Source organism: Solanum verrucosum, unplaced genomic scaffold, assembly GCF_900185275.1.
Source record: "Solanum verrucosum unplaced genomic scaffold, falcon-dt-bn FXZP01000229.1, whole genome shotgun sequence".
Classification (NCBI taxonomy): Eukaryota; Viridiplantae; Streptophyta; class Magnoliopsida; order Solanales; family Solanaceae; genus Solanum; species Solanum verrucosum.
In genome coordinates this window covers 3,349,770-3,369,905 of record NW_026020011.1, presented here as the reverse complement: position 1 = coordinate 3,369,905, position 20,136 = coordinate 3,349,770, and the positions used below count along the sequence as shown (strand labels likewise).

General features: G+C 32.3%; 2 protein-coding genes and 1 non-coding gene across 3 annotated transcripts in view; 2 read left to right on the top strand and 1 right to left on the bottom strand.

Moving 5' to 3' along the window:
- Nucleotides 1-20,136, bottom strand: part of LOC125820192 (phosphopantothenate--cysteine ligase 2-like) — a 429,006-nt gene that overhangs the window by 120,638 nt on the left and 288,232 nt on the right. The window lies entirely within an intron of this gene.
- LOC125820282 (inactive TPR repeat-containing thioredoxin TTL3-like) lies at nt 4,560-9,050 on the top strand. The gene is made up of 5 exons (XM_049499726.1): nt 4,560-5,328; nt 5,419-5,614; nt 6,745-7,251; nt 7,393-7,461; nt 8,934-9,050. The coding sequence occupies exons 1-5, from the start codon at nt 4,571-4,573 to the stop codon at nt 9,048-9,050; spliced, it is 1,647 nt and encodes a 548-aa protein (XP_049355683.1). The 5' UTR covers nt 4,560-4,570.
- TRNAR-UCU (transfer RNA arginine (anticodon UCU)) lies at nt 18,769-18,841 on the top strand. The gene has a single exon. It is a non-coding gene; the product is annotated as a tRNA-Arg (tRNA).

The following is a 20,136-nucleotide window of genomic DNA, read 5'->3' as shown; positions in this document are numbered from 1 at the left end:
GGGGTAGGGGGGGTGGGTGGGGTGGGGTGGGGGGTAGATGGGGTCTCCATTGGAAGGAAGCTTTGAGGGTAAGTGTGAAAATGAGAAAAAATGAAAACAAGAAAAGTGTCATGGAAATGAATGGAAGAAAAATATGTGCATACCATATTAAAAATATCTTTTGAGTAATTTTAATCAACCCGTGTCATTTTTGTATAAAGTTATCCTTTAGGGTAAAATGTGGATTTTAAACTAAAAATTATTTGATATATATAAATGTGACTCCAGTGTTTTAAAAGGTGGGGTGTGAGGTGAGGTATTTATACAGTACGGGGAGAGGTGTAAGCTTCGAGACACGGGGCGTAAGTCTCATGGATCTACGGGGCGTAGTCTCATGTATATTCAATTTTATAGTTTTGTTACTAATAAACTAAGCAAAAGTAAACCTTTCAATGATTTTACAAATAAATTTTTATAAATAACCTATAATATGTAGAAATTATATTTATTTGAGATAAGTATTAATAATCAATAATGAAGAAAAAAAGTATTATAATTACTATTTGAGAAATATCATTACACCAATAATAAAAAATATGATTTAAAGTAAAAAAGGTTTTAAAAAAAATTAAAAACTCCCAGGTCTACGTTTTTCATACCCAAGACTTACATTTTTATGCTTGAGGCTTACGCCTCAAATTTTAGAACTTATGCCTTAGGATCTACGTCTTTAATTTACACCCTAGAGCGTTTTTGATACGCCCCGCCTCGAGACTCACCTCAAAAACGTTTTTGAAAACACTGTGACTCTTTTTTTTAAAAAAATCAATAAAAGAAAATACATTAATTGAAACTAATGAATATATATATATATATATGATAGTAAGATAACTCACTTTGTTTTAGTTTATGTTTCTTACTCTTTACTTTTATTTTTTTTAAAAAGAATGTCACTTTCTATATTAACTCTTTAATCCAATATCTCATGTGACATATTTAAGATTACAAGATTCAAAACATATTTTGGTACATTATAAATCGTTATTAAGATCACAAGATTTGAAAATTTTCACTTGCTTTCTCAAACTCCATATTAAGTCTAAGAGGGATCAAATAAAAAGAGATGATCACTCAACCTCAGATAATTAGCCATTATATTCACTCTGTTTTGTTTTTTCTTCCAAAAGTTACTCAACCAATTTAGTTTTCATGGCCATTATTCCTATAAATAAAATTTTCAGTACCTATCTAATGACGTGACAACTCCAAATTTTTAGGAAAAAATTATCTTAAAAATTAAAATTAATATTTGAATTTATTTAGGACCCAATTTATCATAAACTTGACCAAATTCTTATTTCGATTTATCATCCACTTGAGATTTTAAAACTAAAATAAGCCGGGAGAGCTTGTAAATTAACTTTTTAATAAGTTCACTATATAAGAAATGTATTTAAGCTTTTATATCTTTTTTTATCTAAGAATTTTTAATTGTCACGTCATTAAATAAGTACCAAAAATTATGTTTCTAGAATTAATGATCACGGAAGCAAATTTGATAAAATTAAGTGATTTTTAAAAGAAAAATTAAATTAAATAATTATGATAATTAATTATCCAAATTTGAGTGACCATCAAAACTTCTAACTCAATAAAAAGGAGAGAATAAGCACAAAGCACATGTACCACGTAAAAGTGGTCACAATTAGCTTAACTAGTTGTAAGAGATACTCCCTCTATTTCATAGTGTGGCGTTTTTAGCTTTGCGAGGTATAAATTAAGGTAAATTTCTCAATTAGAGTAATTAATAATGGGACCTATTGATATAATGCATGATGTCCGCTGAAACATAGATTTTTTTTTTATCATTTCTTGTAGGACACACTCTTACATGTAGTTTCTATCTAGAAGGAAGGTCTCAGATGTATCTTCGGCATGAATTTGGAAAAAAAAAAAGAAGTTATAATTTTGATATGAGAAGTGAAATATTATCATATTCTAGCTAGTTTGTGTCTTATGGGAAATGCAAGTGTGATTATGGGCCTTTGGATTAGGCCCTTTATCGGTTTTCAACTTCTCATCCTTCTATGTACAGAAAAATGGGATTGATTTTCACATATATGGACTTTTAGGGGTTGATTTACATGAATTACATTGGAGACGAGTGATTTTGGACTTTTTACCTTGTTTATCCCACGTGCAAATCAAAACTTCAAATAATATTGAGGGTGTTTGGTCATGAAAATCATTTTTTTTAACTTCATTTGGAATTTTTTATGTTAGAGTTGGAGTTGTATTTGACTATTTCTTTTGCAAAGAATATTTAGAATTTAAACTTACTTTTCCTAAATATGAAGAAGAAATGGTTCTAGAAATTATGCTTCATCGAACCGTATTAGTAAAAAAAAACTTACTTGTAATATGTTAATGACCAATTTAACAACTTGGGTAAAGTAGTTGATGTTTTTATAAGGGCGGAATGACCTAGGAGGCCCCTATACTTGGCTCCGTTTGTCAGTTGAACCATTTTACTCATCACTTTGCCAAATGAACTCTTAAACTTGATGAAACTCTATTTTCTAAACCGCTTTGACCATTGACCGAGCTTATGTGACATTAAAATGGCTGAGTTGGACAAATGTGAGACCACACTCGTTTTAAAGCAAGTGAATGCAATATTTTTATTTAAAAATTATCAAAATTATAAGACATAATAATAATAATTTTTAAAAAAAAAATTCAAAACCTTTCTTCTTCAGCCCAACCCACCCTTTCTCTCTTCTTCTTCAGCCCCACCCCATCTTTTTTCTCTTCTTCAGCCCACCCCACCTCACCCCACCCCCACTCTTTCTCTCTTCTTCCTCAGCCCCACCCCATCTTTTTTTCTCTTCTTCTTCAGCCCCAGACACCCCCACCCCCACCCCCACCCCTACCCCTTTTCTATTCTTCTTCTTTGAGATACACCCCATCACTATAATCATCAAATATAAAATTAAAAAAGCTTTTGCAAGAAAACATATCATTCACCATTTTCATAAATTTAAGATCTATTGCTTGAATTTGCTCCTAAATACATTTTTCCCAACTTGAAGTTTTCTTGATTTTTTTTTATTAAATCAAAATAAATAGAACCTAAAACATGTGCAAGAGCTAATTACAATCTATAAATATGATTGAGAAAACTTTTGAGTGTGAAATATGAAGAAAGATGAAAATGATGGTTTTTTTTATTTTTGGGGTGAGGCATAAGCGTGGATGGGAATGAAGAAGATGAAGTAGGAAGGGGAAAGAGAGAGAAAATTGCACTTTTTATTTTTTAGTATTATTTACTTTTAAAATTTGATTTTTGATGTGTCATTGGAAAAATAATAATAATGACGTGTCATTAAAAAATGACATGGTATTTCATGTGTAAAAAGAGTGTAGTACACACGCACACATTAGATAGGAAAGGGGTTTAAAATAGTGTTTGAATGAGTTTAAGGGTCCATTTGGTAAAGTCATAAGTACAATGGTTCAACTTACAAACAGAGTCAAGTACAAGGGTCTCCCAGGTCATTCCGCCTTTTATAAGCTCAAAAAATTGATTATTCAAGTTGCATACATAGATGGATCATTCAAACATTATTATAAACTGTTATGATCTATGAAATTTGTGTTATGGCTATGTTTTCAACTATTTTATAAATGCAGACTATGTACTTAAGTACAACCTTAAAAGTAAGAGTCGACTGCTCATATGGTCATTCAACTAATGTAAATTGCGTATTAGAATTATCTTTTCCATATTTTATCGCAAAATAATGAATTTTTTGTAGTTGGCTTGATGAGACAAGCCGGCAGACCATGCAGAAGAAAAGCATTTCCTACAAACAAACATGCAGGCCTAGTTTTATGAAATTCAATTTGAAAAGCTTAATAAAGAGCCATATGTTCTAAAATTATGTCTATACCCAATGTAACAAATGCAAGATTGTAAGAAAAATAAATCAGTAAAATACAAAACAAGTGCAACAACAAATAGTAATACATGTTGAACCAACATAGGTTGTGGTGCAGTGGTGGGACTACTCCACCCTTAATCAAAGGTCTCGAGTTCGAGCTCTGGATAGGGAGAAAATCATGTTAAGAGTGTCACTCCTGAATGGACCCTACAGTACGCATACTCATGAATACTATCAATACTCTCAATAGTGTAGCTTTTGAGAAACCAAACATATGTGCCCTTAGTTCGAAATAAATAATATCACATCATGTTAAAAATACCTATCTGTGAAATCCGAGCACGTATAATATTAAAGAAAATACACCCACTATAGAATATATTCACTCATATTATATGAAAAATAAATTTTTTTTAAAAAAACAAAAAAACAGGCATATCATTAAGGAAATATCTTGATTTCTTTGTTTTTATATATTTGATTTTTGTCAGTTGACCCTTCTATATATTATATATAAAGTCTCCTATTTTATATCTTTTCAGTAATTAGTTGAGAATTTGAGATCAGTAGTTAGCTTCTATTTTCTTGAAAACCTCTGTTAAGAAACTATTGAAATGGAAAATACTAGAAAAAGTGGTCAATCAACCATGTCAAAAATTGCAGATAATTCAGTACTAAATGGATTAGGTTGTGGTCTAATAGGTGCTTTTTTTCCAAGAAGAAATACTAACACAAAAATCAACATTACAACCAAGTCCAGTGACACCAATGTTGTCAAGAATTCAAGAAGATGTCACACCAGCACTTGTCCGAAGAATTCGATTTCTAGTAAGAACAAAGTGTCACAAGTTGTGAACTTGGCATACACACAAAAACTTAGAAGAGAACCAACATTCACCTCGAGTGAATTGAGCATGACAATCTTTAGTCATCGGAAATCCAAGGCGAATGGAACGTTGAATCATAGTTCAACAGGCAATGTTACTCTACTAAGCCACTTGGGAAACTTGAAGCTGCAGGGGAACCAAAATTCCTCAAGTGACAAAAAGGCTATCCAGAAGAAAGGCAAAATCTTGATCGGGAACACAGCAAGGCAAACTAGTAGTACTGTAAAAAGCCATCAACCAGGGAGTTCATTTCGCAGTTCTGCAAATAAACTGGACCCTGATGTGCTCAAGTCCTTAGGCAATGAACAGTACAGACAGGGGAAACTTGAGGAGGCATTGGATTTGTACAATCAAGCAATTGCAATTGATCCAAGAAATGCTAGTTATTATAGCAACAAGGCAGCAGCTTTGATGAGTTTAGGCCACGTGATTGAGGCAGTTGTTGCATGTATAGAGGCCATCCGGCTATACCCTTCGTATCACAATGCACATTATCGTCTTGCAAGACTATACGTCAGGTTCATCATTTTGAATCGTCAATTAATTTTCTTTAGATGATTTTGTCTAAATTTGGTTAATGTAGTCAAAAAATTTTATCATTTCGACAGGCTGGGAGATGCAGAGAAAGCGATAGATCATTACAAACAATCAGGGCGAAAAGTTGACAAGAAGGACATTGCAGAGGCTCATGATATTAAGAGACGGCTCTTAAAATGCACAGAAGCACAGAAGCTGAGAGATTACAATACATTGCTAAAGGAAACACAAAATTCTATCACCTTAGGAGTAGATTCAGCTCCACAGGTTTCACTACAACTAAGCCTCATTCGTTTGTACTTGGTGGAGATCTGAATGTAAATGGTTCAGACATTAGGCCATTAAGTGTATTTGTTTTCATTAAGATTTAAGCACCTAATTGGTTTGTATAGGTCTTAATCATTAAGATCTTGAACAAAGTCTTCACTATCACTAACCGCCTTTGCCATCACAACCACCACCACCATTGAAAACTACCATTATTGTCATCAACTATCAACCACCTCTGTCATCACCATCACCACTATTGTCAGCCACTACCACACCTATAACCTCCATTACTATAATTATATATATCCCACCACCACCGTCATCTCCTCCACCACCACTGCGACTAACTCCTACTACCAACCAACTCCACCATCACAACTAGCACACCCACCAACTATCACAACCACCACCACCGCTGCCATTGTTGCCGCTAACTCCACCACAACTAACAGCCACTACCACCACTATGGTCAATCCTTATAATCAACCATAACAACTAGCACCACCATTAACTACCACCAAAACATTCTTTAGCCGCCATCATCAGCACCGCCAACTACTAACATCAACCAACTTCACCATCACAACCACCACTACCAATCACCACCATCACGACAGTCACTACAACACCAACCACCTCCACCATAATAACTATCACCACCACCATTCCTAGTCACTAAAGGACTAGAACAAGAGCGTACATAAATATTTAGTGAACATATTATCGCCAACATCACAACCACCACAGACCGTTACCACCATCACTACAACCCATCCCCACCATCATTAGCTAACATGAATATTTCATTTTTTAAATCAAATAATGATTTTATTATATTAAATTAATTTTTTTTTAAACATATAATTGATTTCTTGTTTATTTATTATGTTTACAAATAATTACATTATGTTCATTCAAATGTTAAAAAGCAAATGATGTTAATCCTTCCGTGTTCAAATCTAAAGACAACATCTTAATCATTTAGATGTGCATATAGATTCACACGTCTTAATCTTAATGGGGAAAAAAATGAGGCCTAAAGTCCATCCCTAATGTACAAAGTCTATAAAGAAATTAGATGTTTAAAGATTCTTACTTTTTTCCTTTTACTTGATTTCAAATGAAGATCTTTGCCATGAGGGCTGAAGCATTAATAAAGTTGCATAGACATGAGGAAGCATACACCACAATTCAGAAAGTACCTCATATAAAAACCGAGCTATGTGCTTGCCTTCTTGGTTCAGTAAAAACAGTTTATTTGTTGATCACTCGAGCTGAGGCCTATGCAACAGTTGGCTGGTTTGAGGAGGCTACAGCTGCAGCTCAAGAAGCAACAAAATTGGATCAAAGCAATGAAGTAATTATCACAATTCTAAGGAGAATTGAAGGGTTGGCATCATCTCGGTTAAAAGGTAACGAGTTGTTCAGAGAAAATAAATTCTCAGAGGCTTCTTTTGAGTACACTGAAGGACTAGGACAAGAGCCATACAATTCTATTCTACTGTTTAACAGAGCAGCATGTCAATTCAAGCTAGGACAATTCGAAAAAGCTGTGGAAGATTGCACTGCAGCTCTTGTACTGCGTCCTTCCTATACAAAGGCTAGATTGCGGAGAGCTGACTGCAATATCAAGGTAATTCGACCACATTTGTTAAAAGACATAATAAATTAAGTAAATAAAAGTGTGCCCTCTCTAACCGCTTAACATTTTAGATGATGTGATCACACTTATTTAACAAGGTATATATCATAAAGTTGTAGTTGATATATGCAGTTGGGAAGATGGAAAGCAGCTATCCAAGATTGTGAAATGTTGATACAAGAAAATCCAGAGGATGAGGAAGTGAGTAGGGTGTTCTTAAAGGCAAAAAATCGGCTACAAAAAACTTGTTAGAGAATTGCTATTGCTATCCAACTTATTTTTTACTTCTATTTTATTTTAGTTTATTTTATATGATGAGGATACAAATGAGCTTAAATGAAGAAGTGAAGATTCATATAGACGACTCCCCACTTATTTGAGACTAGAACATAGTAATTATTATTGTTTTTGTAAAACTAGTGTTAGTACCAGCCCGATAAATATATTGAATGAAACTAATCATAGATACTACAGATAATCGGATGTCTAGTCCTGGGCATGAGACGGGTGTTGAAGAGTCCCAAATCGGATGAAAAACGGATGGGTGGTCTCCTTTTATAAACTTGGACAATCTTCCTTCAAGAGCTAGCTTCTGAGGTTAAGTTAGACCCAAGATCTATTTCTTTACATGGTATTAGAGCAGGACCCATCCTAATTGTTGTTTACCTATGATGGGTCCCTAGATTAAATTGCTCAAGTGACAGATATCTGGTCTGGGGCATGAGGTGGGTGTTGAGGAGTCCCAAATCGGGTGAAAAAAAAATGGTGGTTTCCTTATATAGACTTGAATAATACTCCTCTTAAGAGCTAGCTTCTGGATTTGTTGAATAATCCTCCTCTTACGAGCTAGCTTTTTGATTTGGATTAGGCCCAAGATCCATTTCTTTACAAGAAGAAACAAATAATTAATTATATCTTGATTTTTTAAAATAGAAACTATTTTAGACCTTATTTTTCAATTACATGGATGTTTAAATAGGTCTTTACGATAATCTTCTTTACTTTTTAATTCATTCTCAACTTTAGATGTGTTATAAGTTTACACTTTCCCACTTAGTGGAACTATGTTGGGTATGTTTTTGTTGTTATATTAGTTTACACAGGAAAGTTTGAGCATGAAGATTTACCACATACGTACACTGATTTGATAGATTTTTGAAGTGTAAGAGGTCATTTTTGAAAACCATACTAACAATAACATTTTCAATAATAGTAATAAAGGCACAAATAAATATATAAGTATATAGTAAACATTAAAAAAAAACTGAATACAGATTTAATAAGTGAATAAAACCACAAACTTTGAAAAAGAAAAAGAAACACAACAAATGGACACTTCAAATGAGGACACATGGAAAGAGATATGAAGAGTCCTATAACGCAATTTAGACATGGAAAACAACAAAGGACACGAATAGTCCACACGACAACACGAACCTACAAAACAATGCTAATTAAAAGAGACATTAGTCCTAGATCCTTATAAATTGTTGTGGTGGTTTGGATCTTGAATGTTAATATTGTTGAAAGATGGATCATTAATTAAAGTCATTATATCATCATCATTTCCGACCAGCATCTCAGACAATGTTGGACTATGTGGAAAGCCAACGGAGTAGTTCTGATAGTTATTCATTGGGATTGATGCACTCATTGGGGGATACTCATTGAAGAGTCCATCTAGGGTGTTATTAGAGGAAACACTAAAGCAAGACATTAGAGGAGCCATTATTGGTGAAAGTATTGGAGAAGCCACTCTTGTTGGATGCATTGGAGGGGGCATTCCATGAGCCCTTCTAAAAACCATTCTTTAAGGTTATGGAGGATACAATTGTGGAAACATTGGAGGAAACATTTTTAAAGAAAACGGAGAGAGAGGAAGAGGAGGAAACCTCGAAGGGTCTACAAGAGGGTTCGGTTGAGGACTAGGAACCGGTTGAGGAGTCCTCAAAGGAACCACCAGATGACACATTGGTTTGGGCATTTGAACATGAGCGGGTGAATAAGCCATTGATGGTTCCGAGCAAGCCATTGGAGGAGTAATTATTGGTGAAGGAATGGGAGAAGCCATTGTTGTTGGAGGCATTGGAGGGGCCATTCCAGGAGCCCTTCTATAAGTTATTTCTTGAGGTAATGGAGGATACGGTTGTACAACCATTTGAGGGAAATTTTCTAAAGAAAATGGAGAGAAAGGGGGAGGAGAAAACCTCGAAGGGTCTACACGAGGAACCGTTTGAGGAGTCCTCAAAGGATCCATTAGATTACACAATGGTTTGGGCATTTGAGTAGGAGCGACTGAAGGAACCATCGATGGATCCGCATGAGGAACCATCGATATTGGATCCACAACAGGGACCAATAGATCAGTACTTAGCTCTTCAAAGTTGGTCGCACTAGGAACCGACGATGGAGCCACCGAATGAACTATTGATACTGGAGCCCCAATTATTTCCAACAAAGGAGCCCTTAGCTCCTCAGAGCTGGTCCCATGAGGTACCACAGGTTGATGGGCATTCAATGTGGAACCCTCTCCGTCAGTCTTCGCTTTCATCACTTCACGTAGCTGTTGGAGGTTTTGTTTTATCACAAAGCTCAAATCGTTGAGATCGTAAGGGTGCATGTCATCGGGAGTATCAATTCCTTTCAACACTTGATACATCTTATTTGTGCACTCATTGACCCTGTTTTCTTTCCTTACCTTATGTAATTGTTTCTCCAACTTCACAATCCTTCGCTTCATGAACTTTTCTCCCGTCATCATGTGTTTTGATTGATCTAACACCGAAAGCTCACTAAACCTTTTAAAGGTATTGAATGCATTAGCATAATTTGGAAACAAATCAGGTTGGTTTTGGTAAGGACTATAGACGACTATAGCCATTTCAACACCACAAAGTGCGGTGAGTTCATAAGCCATTTTAAATAACCCTTTCAATCTTAGCTTGTAAGAGGCTTTCCTCTTAGTCTTATTTTCAATCAAAGCAAACTTCACTTTTGTTCTGGGCATGGCTAAATATGAGGAATAAGAGGAGATATGTGTTTGTTTGGATATTCGAGATCGAATGGCTTTGTTGTTGTGAGTTTCTTTGTCTAATTGACTTCTATTTATAGGGGGAATTTAGATTGTGTAAATCTTTGAATAGTTTGAATTAGAAGATATTTAGGTGCCACCCATAACTATTATGGCATAAAACTAATTAATGGTGCATCATATACCAAATTAGCTATTATCATTTTGAAATATATGCAGTTTATGGCTTCGGTCTTATCCTAACCAATTTTTTAGTCAAACTTTTCTTATTAAGAAAATAATTTAATATTTGTTAATCTAGAATCCACAAGAGATGGTCATAGAGTAATAACAAATGTCTTAGCTTATGGCATAAAACTAAATAATGGTGCATCATATACCAAATTAGATATTGTCATTTTGAAATATATGAAGTTTATGTCTTCGGTCTTATCCTAACCAATTTTTTAGTCAAACTTTTCTTATTAAGAAAACAATTTAATATTTGTTCAATCTAGAATCCACAAGAGATGGTCATAGAGTAATAACAAATGTCTTAGATTACTCATTTCAGTCATCAAGCAAGTTATAAAAATTGTATATTTCAATTTATGGATGTACAAAATTAAAGATTGATTTTGAGAGAAGGTAACTTCATATGAAATGGTGATTTTTGTATGATTGTAGTTGTTGCAGCGATTGTAGAAGCACATTATTAGTTTCTCCAATTTTGGAATAAATGATATTTTGTAGAAATTTTATGTTGGTTTGAAATATATTAAAATCTTGCGTAGAATTAGTTTTTGTTACTATGATACCTGCCAACCTCTCATCAGACTCGCATTGAAAATTTTCTAATGTGATTTTGAGGAAAATCAATATGAAATAATTACACAAAACACTGTCAAATCAATGCACTTACACATAATGGGAAAGAAAATGAGAAATTTGATTCATTTTATGAAAGGTACTCAAGAAAAAGAGAAATTAGTTGCAAATTGTCTTACAAATTTTTTTTTATTAAATGAAAATATACATTTGTACTCTGATGATATTTCCACCCATTATGGTAACTAAGTTAAATTTTAATCATCTTGAGATCCATATTTAAGTTTATCCGGTTTTTTCTAGCTAATGTCTATCCGTATAAACCAGAAAGGAACACATGACCTGTTTTTAACCTTAAGTTTCAAAAGTCTTTCTTTCTTAAACTCCGTGTCAAGTCAAACAACATCACATAAATTGGGACAAAGGGAGTAGTTTTGTCGCGTTAAGTATAACTATTTAAAGGTCACAATTTAAACCTAATTAATAAATTGTCTTTCTCTGAATCAATTCTTAGTGTCTGTCAACCACGTTTCTCTATCAAGAAAAGAAAGGTTTGGGCTTTTAGGTTAAGTTAATTCATTCACACAATTTTCATGTCCATTACCTTCTCTTCTTCCCATTACTAAGGGTATACAAAAGTCTATTAGTATTTAGCAAAATATGAAAGAAGAACGACCACATATATAATTTAAATTAGTATTAGCAAAAAATGAAAGAACGGTCACATATATAATTTAATTATCTTATACTTATATTTATGCGAGTTAAATTTAGCGGCAAAAAAAGGTCATAATGTAAACCTGTAGTTGAATCTTTCGTCTTCCCTTATTCACACGATAACTATAACGAAGTCTCTGCCATATTATAGCCTTTGTGAATCGAGTTTAACAGGTAAAAAGTCCAATTTAAACCTAGTTGGATTTTGTCTTCTTCTACTAATCTTACAAGTAAATTTATGTTACACTATTTTGCGGCAAAAAAAGGTCATAATGTAAACCTGTAGTTGAATCTTTCGTCTTCCCTTATTCACACGATAACTATAATGAAGTCTCTGCCATATTATAGCCTTTGTGAATCGAGTTTAACAGGTAAAAAGTCCAATTTAAACCTAGTTGGATTTTTTGTCTTCTTCTTCTAATCTTACAAGTAAATTTATGTTACACTATTTTTTTGTGAGTTAAAAAGCTTAATGGCGAAAAGGTCATAATTTAAACCTAATTGAATGTATCGTCTTCTTTTATCAACACTGTTAGTATTAGAGCCCGTAAGATGTGCGGTCCATGATTAAAAAAATAATCATAACAAACTATTTTCTTGTTTGTTTAAGCACTTCAAATGTAATTGTTCAAAAATTGCAACAACCATTTTACTTCTACATACAATGTACAAATATATTTAATAGCGTCCCAACTTATTCTTGTTTGAGTCATTGTTATATTTCTCACATATTTATAATGGATGATACCCTTGAAATAATTTTAAAATATTTGACAAAATCTTATTAGCAAATATTGCATAAAATGATTTTTTTAGTATTAGTATATATATGGATTTTGCATGTTGCATATTTTTTATGCTAAAATTGTATTCAATTCTAAGTTGCACGGACTTTTCACTTTCGATGCCGCATCTATGTCGGATTCTTCAAAAATACACTACTTTTGTAGAATCCGACATGCACTCGTTGACATTTTTGAAGAGTCCGAGCAACATAGATTCAATTCATACCACTTATAGAGTCAAAATAGGACAACAGGACAAAGAGTAGGTAGCTAGTGAATCTATAATTTGGAGAAGTGCTATGATACTATATGTTATTTGGGATTCCCCGACTATAGCAATTGTAGCTTAGATTCCTTGAGAGTGAGGATAAATTCACACAGAAAGCAAAAGTTTGTTATCACATTGAGGGTTATTATGTTGTGAATTCCAATCAATAGCGGATAGAGATGTAATACTTAGTTTTGGCCCTCACATGATCAATACTAAGTCTGTTGTTAAACCTTGGGTGGCCAGTTTCAATGTCAAGGATAAGGTATTGAAAGTTATCCCTCTATGGTGACGTTCCTCAATCTTCTACCATATATCATTTATTCCGAAATTGGAGAAACTAATAATGTGCTTCTACAATTGCTGCAACAACTACAATCATACAAAAATCAAAATTTCATATGAAGTTACCCTTCTCTCAAAAATATCACCATTTCATATGCAATAAATATTTATATTTTAAAAAATTTAACCATTAAATCGGTTGTCTTATGCATATTTAAATGTTGTCAAAATATCTCAAAATTCTTAGCCTATATTAAAATGTTGTCTGTTTCAATCTTTAATTTTGTACATCCATAAATTGAAATATTCCGTTTTTAAAAATTTCTTGATGACTGAAATAAGTAAGCTAAAGACATTTGTTATTACTCTATGATCATCTCTTGTGGATTTTAAATTGAACAAATGTTAAATTATTTTCTTAATAAGAAAAGTTTGACTAAAAAATTGGTTAGAATAAGACCGAAGCCATAAACTGCATTTATTTCACAATGATAATATCTAATTTGGTATATGATGCACCATTATTATGATTTTTTTAGTATTAGTATATATATGAATTTTGCATGTTGCATATTTTTTATGCTAAAATTGTATTCAATTCTAAGTTGCATGGACTCTTCACTTTCGATGCCGCATCTATGTCGGATTCTTCAAAATACACTACTTTTGGAGAATCCAACACGCACTCATTGACGTTTTTGAAGAGTCCGAGCAACATAGATTCAATTCATACCACTGTGCTTAAGGATAGAGTCAAAATAGGACAACAGGACAAAGAGTAGGTAGCTAGTGAATCTATAATTTGGAGAAGTGCTATGATACTATATGTTATTTGGGATTCCCCGACTATAGCAATTGTAGCTTAGATTCCTTGAGAGTGAGGGTAAATTCACACAGAAAGCAAAAGTCTATTATCACATTGAGGATTATTATGTTGTGAATTCCAATCAATAGCGGATAGAGATGTAATACTTAGTTTTGGCCCTCACATGATCAATACTAAGTCTGTTGTTAAACCTTGGGTGGCCAGTTTCAATTCTAAGGATGAGGTATTGAAAGTTATCCCTCTATGGTGACGTTCCTCAATCTTCTATTTAGTTGTTGGGGTCCTAAGTCCCTAAGTAGGATGGCTAGTGTGCTACGAACACCTATATGTGATGTTGATTGTACAACTAAGCTTAAAAGGATTTCTTATGCTCGAGTGCTAATTGAGATCAATGTCATTATCCCATTGCCCAAATCAAAGTAATGGATCCTCAAGGCATAATGTTTGAACAACAGTATTGTGAATGCTATTGCCAATGGTTTCAAACCCCTGATAGAAAACAATTCATCACTTTCCAGGAGGCTATATAAATGGCTATTGCTAGAGCTGAGATAGGAAATTGTCGCAAAGGCGCGGTAATAGTAAAAGCCCCAATTTCCCCCAATTCTTCAATAACAACTAATAAATTACAATCAAGGCTCTTAATACATTTTACATAACAATAATAGTAATATGTAAATAGCATGGGCTACTTAGAATTACCTTTTAAGGTTCAAATCCCAAAAGATTACCCTTTTAGGGTTGTTGATAGAATCCTTCATATCTAGCAATTTCAATGAATTTGATATCAAAATCTAGGTTACAGAGTGATAAATAACAAAAACTGGTATTGATTTTGTAAAACTTGTACCTGATCAGTTCAAAATCTCACCTTTAAAGCTGCGCGAAATAAGAATAATACCGCCGTGTATCGTTCTCTTCTCCGGTAGAATCTCCGGTAGAAAGACTTCATTTTTCTCCGGAATTGTGCTGGTGTAACAATAGTGATAAAAAATTGAACATGTATTATAGTTGTATATAATATGCATATAATACGTATAAATCAAAATTTATACGCTCGATTTTCTTTCAAATTTGACCCGCCCTAGAATTTGTATATGAACTTAACTTATGAGGCAGAAGTGAAAATAAATATTAATACTCAAGTCATCTCCAATAAAGAGAAAATTTCAACTATCTTGAGTCAATTATACGAGGAAATAGAGAAATTGATGACGATGTTAAACATTGTATTGGGACGGATGGATGAAACGAAGGCTCATGTATGGTGTCTTGTGTGATAAAAATATTTGTTATCGAAACTTAAAGATAAATCTTATAAAGTGTTTGTTAGACAACTATATTATATAGGCGTGTGGAGTGTTGACTAGTCAAGAACTCGCACGTTCAAAAGATACAAATTGTGAATATAAGAATGTTGAGATGGATGTGAGGATATAGTAGGAGAGATAGGATACAAAATGAGGATATACTGGACAAGGTGACGACAATGATAGACAAGATGAGGATGGCAAGGTGGAAATGATACATGCATGTAAAGAGGAGATGAGCATATGCTCCAGTGCAAGAGGTTGATTATGTTGGAATTCAAGAGATATATAGATAGGTTGAAGAAGTATTAGAAAGAGGTGATTAGACATGATATGATACACCTACAACTTACCGAGGACATGACTCTAAATAAAATGATATGCATAGAGATCGAGGATTAGGGATAGAAAGTTAGTAGGTAGTTGAGTCAGTGACGGATCCAGAATTTGAAGGTTGTGGGTGCTCACTGCTCTTTAATCTTCCTGAATCACCAAGCGTGAGTCCTTCTCCTCAAGCACATTTTCTTGCCTTTCTGCGGAAGCAACTCATTATCTTGGCGCTGGCAAGCTTCCTAAGAAGATTCTAAAGCTTTTTCCCTTTTTAGAGAGACAATCTATTTTCTGATAAAGTGAATGCTTGAATTCTTGTTCTCACACTCGCTAACTTTCTTTAACATAAAATTGCTAGCGATCACAAAATATAAATATATAGCAACTCGAGCACGTCAATAAAATAGTACATAATAAAACAACGATTAATTAATTATCATCAAAAATAACTTATAATCACGAGTTACACTAAAGAAAAAGAGACCAAAAAGTTTTTTAAAATAGAGAAGATTAAAAAGGTAAATGACACTACATTAAATCAAAAAATAAAAAGGAGAGAAGATGGAAAAAAATTAATTGAAATAAAAGGTGCAATTTAAAAAAAAATGCTGCCAGAAAGAGTCGACCTCATGACGAGTAGGTAAAGAACCAAAGCAGCCACTAGTATTCTTTGTTAAGTGGTTGCTTATTTATATTTTATTATATCCGTTTCTTCATATTTTCTCTATAGATATAGAAAAAATTTGTTGGAGTCGATGGGTGCTCGAGCACCCGAAATGCTCCACGTAGATATGCCCTTGGTTGAGTGCTACTTATATCTCTTATCAATATTAGTATTAGTAACTTTCCTACTATAATGTTCTTTGATTTTACAATTACTTTATTGTTTTCATTGATTAATTTATCATACTATTTTGTGGTTACAATTGTTTTTTCTATGTGATTTTCTATATGATTTTTTTAGTACTATTTTTCTTTTCTTATTGATTTTGATATGCTTCGTTTAAGCCGACAGTCTATTGGAGACAATATGTCTACCTTCACAAAGTAGGGGTAAAGTCATATATACACAATCTTCTTAGACTTCCACTTGTAAAATTACACTAAATATATTATTGTTGTTATTATATATATAACCAATTAGAATTATACTAAATTAATGTAAAATTTAAGAACCATCCGCCAGTAGTGTATAACTAATATACTCTATTTGTCTCAATTTATGTGGCACTTTTCATTTTTTCGAGAGTCAAACAATTTAAGTTTGACCAAGCATTTGCATAAAGAATCTTCGAATTTATTAAAATGAAATTTATATATTTGTAAACTACGTAAAAAGTACCATAAGTCAAAATAATTGAGAATTTAAAATATTTTTAAAATAAATGAAAAATTTACTGTCAAAGATAGACTTGTTTGAATCTCAAAATCTGAATAGTGCCACATAAATTGGGACAGAAAAAATAATTATTTATGATTGCAAGAGAAAATCAGGCGAACTAAAAGATCTTAGTAGCTAGAGGAAAAGAAAGCAAAAACGATTCCCATAGCAGCAGGCGAAATGGGAGCTTTCTAAACCGTAAGAACGGGGTTGCAACCTCAAAAGGAGGAGGTAAAACTTTTACCCTTCTTTTTTGGTCAATAATCTTGGAACTATTTGACAAATTAACGGATTTGAAATGAGTTTTAATGATTTTGTCTTTTATTAGTAATTAATTGAAAGTAAATAGAAATAAAATATATATGTTAACTCGCTTCATCTCATATTAATTATCAAATTTCCCTTTCACACCCCTTTCTAAAAACTCATAAATAAGAAGTATTTGCTCCATTTTAATTTATTTATGTATCTATTTTAACTTGATACAATATTTAAGAAAATAAATAATATCTTTTAGTTTTATGGTATAAAAATAAAGATATATAAAATGTGTTAAATTATCTTTTAATTATGTACAATGTTAGAATTAAAGAATTGCTAAAAAAATATATTCCTATTTAGACAGACAAAAAAAACTAAAGCTAACAAATAAAATAGATAAAATATATGTTTTACTAATTTACCCTTCATTACCAATTATTAGTATTTTTTACTAATTTACCCTTAATTATCAATTATTAGTGTTTTTACTAATTTACCCTTAATTACCAATCCAATATAGGAGTAGGACCAGCAGTACTATGTGGATAAAAAAGAGAAACATAATAATTAGTCATAATTACGACCACCAAACATTCCTTTTACCATTATTTTCTTTCCTGTTGAGTGACAATATCAAACATACATTGTATCATGCTAATGACCTGTTTGACCATAGATTTCTGAAGTAAAATTTGAGGAAAAATTTAGTAAAATAGTATTTGTTCATATAATTTGTTATTATTTGGTAAATATTTTTGATAAATAATCCAAATTCTCAAATACTAGAAAAAAAAACTAGTATTTGGGCCAAGTCTCATTATTTGAAAACTTTTAATAATTCAAATTTTACATCAAATTTTTATCTTTTTCAAGAACACCCTCTATAGTATTTGTTTGTGTTGTTTTACATATTTTTTTACGTGAACATTAAAGTAGTGATGAAATATTCAATGAATATGAAAATGATGATATGGTTGTTGATGAAAATGATGAACAATCGGCTTAGGGTAACAAAGTCATGTGTTATGTAATACAAACATATGATAGTTTTGATAGTTTTTAGTAAAACTTATTGGTTTAAATCAAATTTCTTAAAAAGGTGAAATATATTTCCCAAATACTATGGCCAAACATATGCTGAAATTTCACTCAAATAATATTTGCCCAAAATTTTGGAAATTTATGGTCAAACGCTAGCTAAATTTCTTCCTTTTTGATTCACTTCATATTTGATTGGACACAAAATTTAAGAATATACTTTAAAATAGTTTGAACTTTAATTTTTTATTCTTTTCTTGATGGTATATATATATATATATATATATATATACAGTTATACAAAATATCATGTCATATTCAAAATTAATTTTCATTTCTTTTTATTTTTTGGTATCCAATAAAATAATGAAACTACTAAATAATTAAAAAAGGAGAGTGTATTTATTAATGGAAAATTCATGTTAGTGAGACATAATAAATAAATTTGGTTATTGTGAATGAAACAACAGCGCCCATGGCCTAATGGATAAGGCGCTTGACTTCTAATCAAGCGATTGTGGGTTCGAGTCCCACTGGGCGTGATTTTTTTTTCCGTCTAAAAATTCCTTCATTTTCTTAAACTTCGTATCTAGTAAAAAAACAGATATAAATCGAAATAGAGGGAGTAGTTAAATTAGTTTGTTCGAGATTAAAACATAGTTATTTTTTATTATTTTCCCTCTTCTTTTACTTGGATTGATGCACTTGAGTCAACTGCCTTTCAAAAACAGTCTCTATACCTCGCACAAGATAATGGTAAGATCCGAGTACGCTCTACCTTCCTCAACCCCACTTAGTGAGATTTCACTAGGTATGTTGTTGTATCATTCTCCCTTTATCATACTTTATGTGATATCAAAATTTTATAATTATATGAATGCCATTATATCTTTAAAATAGATTAAAAAAAAGAGCAACTTTCACATAGAGCAAACATAAAAATCATATTTGTATGTTATAACTATAGTTTGCATAATTGCGCTCCATAGCAAACTTTTCGCTATACGTATATACAAAAGAAGCTGGCTATTTCGCTATACATATATACAAAAGAAGCAATTGTATAATCTGTTTCGTTATACATATACAAAATAATCAATTGTATAATGTGTTTGTATAAAGCGAGAAAGAGAGAAAGACAAAAGGAAATTGGGCAGGGAAAGATTGTATTTGTATAATCATAAGTGTATAGGATGAAAATATATGCATTTGTATTTGTATATACAATTTTCTCTCTCTTTATACAAACACAAACGCAATGTATACATTTGTGTTTGTATAAAGTGAGAGAGGCGAGTGAGAGTGGCGAGCGAGATCTGGAAGAGGGGAGAGAGGGGAACGAAAATATATGTATATATACAATTTTCTTTCGTTTTATACAAACACATTTTATACATTTGTGTTTGTATAAAAGCGAGAGAGGCGAGCGAGACTGGCAATGCAACACGAGAGTGGCGAGCGAGATTCCACAATGGAGAGAGGCGAAAATAGCAACAGTTTGTTATGGGGTACAATTAAATCAAACTATGATTATTACATTTAATAGCATTTAATTTGAATTAATAGTTTGCTACTATATACAATTTTCCCTTAAAAATTCTAGTCATATAAATGTTGTGATATACTTTGAATTATAGTAGTTTTTAAAAAAAATTCTCGTCTTCTGAAATTATACTTCACGTATTCTTTACGTCAAACTAATAGTGTGACTTTAATTTGAATTGAAAAAAAAGAAGAAGTGTGAAGTTTAAATATCTTGTCAGCTTCTTCAAAGTCATAATTCCTTCTCTTTTTCTTTTCTTTTTTTTCAAATTAAATTTCAAGGAATAAAACGTTT